Source organism: Monopterus albus, unplaced genomic scaffold (genome assembly GCF_001952655.1).
Source record: "Monopterus albus unplaced genomic scaffold, M_albus_1.0 scaffold42.1, whole genome shotgun sequence".
NCBI classification, from domain to species: Eukaryota; Metazoa; Chordata; class Actinopteri; order Synbranchiformes; family Synbranchidae; genus Monopterus; species Monopterus albus.
In genome coordinates, this window is record NW_018127922.1 from 928,907 (window position 1) to 930,991 (window position 2,085).

A 2,085-nucleotide genomic window follows, 5' to 3' on the forward strand; every position below is an offset into this window, starting at 1 on the left:
GTCCCTCTTTTTAAGAAGGGGGACCGGAGGGTGTGTTCCAACTATAGGGGGATCACACTCCTCAGCCTCCCCGGGAAAGTCTATGCCAGGGTACTGGAGAGGAGAATTCGACCGATAGTCGAACCTCGGATTCAGGAGGAACAATGCGGTTTTCGTCCTGGCCGTGGAACACTGGACCAGCTCTATACCCTCTTCAGGGTGGTGGAGGGTTAATGGGAGTTTGCTCAACCAGTCCACATGTGTTTCATGGATCTGGAGAAGGCATTCGAAGGCATTTTTGCTTAGACTGCTGCCCCCGCGACCCGGTCCCAGATAAGCGGAGGAAAATGGATGGATGGATGGATGTTTCTGAAAATGTATCAGCTTGTATACACAAAAGCCTAAAGGTCCATCATTTATTGCACCAAACCAGACAAAGCACACTTTTTCCATGAGAGCTGGATGTGCACCCTGGATGGTCGACGGGGTGGTTTTAAAAAATTGGCACCGTGTTAATTGCACTTCAAGCAGTGGCAATCTTTATGAAAGTTCCATCTATTAAAAGGGAAATGCTGACCAACAGTTTTCAACACAGTATGCTGTATTTATCATTACATCCACTAGATTGCAGTAAAAAGCAACAGCATTTTGCTCTACAATTTTTGTAGTAACAGCTTCATAGATCCATCACTTGAATGATGCTGCACAGGATGTTTGGAGGAATCTAATGGGCATTTTATGGTTTTGTGAAATTGTGGTGAGTATTAGGGCTGCACGAATGTTTTCAGTGTCGATTGGCTATTTTTTTTATTAAAGGTTTAGTCTATAAAATGTCAGAAAATTGTAAAAATGCCAGGCATAATTTACCACAACCCAGGATGATGTCTTCCAAGAGCCAAAACTCAGTCACTTTACTGTGGTGTATCAGAAAAAAAAACCACTAGATCCTCACAAATCACCAAAGATCTGCCTGTCTGTCACTAGTGGTGAACTGACAGAGGCACCTTACCCAGTGATGCTGTTGAGGTTGTTTTCATTCTCCTTGAGTTTCTTTTTCATCTCAGTTGTTCTTGATGGTCTGTGAACATACTTCCGCTTCCCTGTGCATTCGTAGGTCCAATGTCCCATCTCCAAACACTTCTGGCAGCGCACATGTTGTTTGTTCGCCTCTCTGTGTATAATATAGTGCCTTCCATTAGAATAAACAATAATAGTCACTGCAGCTGTAAGAAAGAATGACAGATCACTGTCTGACAGTGACATGCCATTGCTATGTTGATAAATTGTCAATAACAAACTTTTTGGAAATTACAGTTTTGTAGTTGCCAAGGCTGATGTAAGTTTGAATCTTATTAATGCTTTAGTAGGTGCTTAATATTTTAAATCAACCTTCCTTAGGTTTTCACACCTAAACAATAAAAAATACATATACAGTGTATATGCACTGATCAGCCACAACATTAAAATCTCTGGCAGGTGAAGTGAATAACACTAGTTATCTTGTTACAGTGGAACCTGTCAAGGAGTGGGATGTATTAGGCAGCAAGTGAAGAGTCAGTTCTTGAAAAAGATTTGCTGGAAGCAGGAAAAATATGCAAGCATAAGGATCTGAGTGACTTTGACAAGGGCTGCTCTGTGAGAGCTAAACGACTGGGTCAGAGCATGTCCCAAACTGTGGGGTGTTCAACAGGAAGGACAACTGCTGATCCGGCACCAGGGTCGGGGCGCCCAAGGTGCATTGATGTGATTGGGGATGATGGCTATGACAGAAAGGTATCAGAACACACAGTGCACCGCAGCTAACTGTATATGGGGCAGCGTAGCTGCAGATCAGTCAGACTGCCCATGCTGGCCCCTGTCCACCATCTAAAGCACCTACAATGGGCAGGTGAGTGTCAGAACTGGACCATGGAGCAATGAAAGAAGGTGGCTTGGTCTGATAAATCATGTTCTCTTTTCCACCATGTGGATGTTTTATGTAATGTTCTGCTGGGAAAACGTGGGTTCTGGCTTTCATGTGGATGTTACTTTGAAATGTATCGCCTACCTACACACTGTTGCTGACCAAGTACACCACTTCATGGCAGCGGCATTTCCTAATGGCAG

General features: G+C 43.7%; 1 protein-coding gene across 2 annotated transcripts in view; it reads right to left on the bottom strand.

The window, feature by feature from the left end:
* Window positions 1-2,085, bottom strand: part of zcchc10 (zinc finger, CCHC domain containing 10) — a 7,267-nt gene that overhangs the window by 4,313 nt on the left and 869 nt on the right. For both annotated transcript variants that reach the window (XM_020599780.1, XM_020599779.1), the window contains exon 2: window positions 989-1,150. In XM_020599780.1, the coding sequence (XP_020455436.1) occupies window positions 989-1,107 (119 nt within the window). In that variant the 5' untranslated portion in view covers window positions 1,108-1,150. The remainder of the gene's footprint in view (window positions 1-988; window positions 1,151-2,085) is intronic.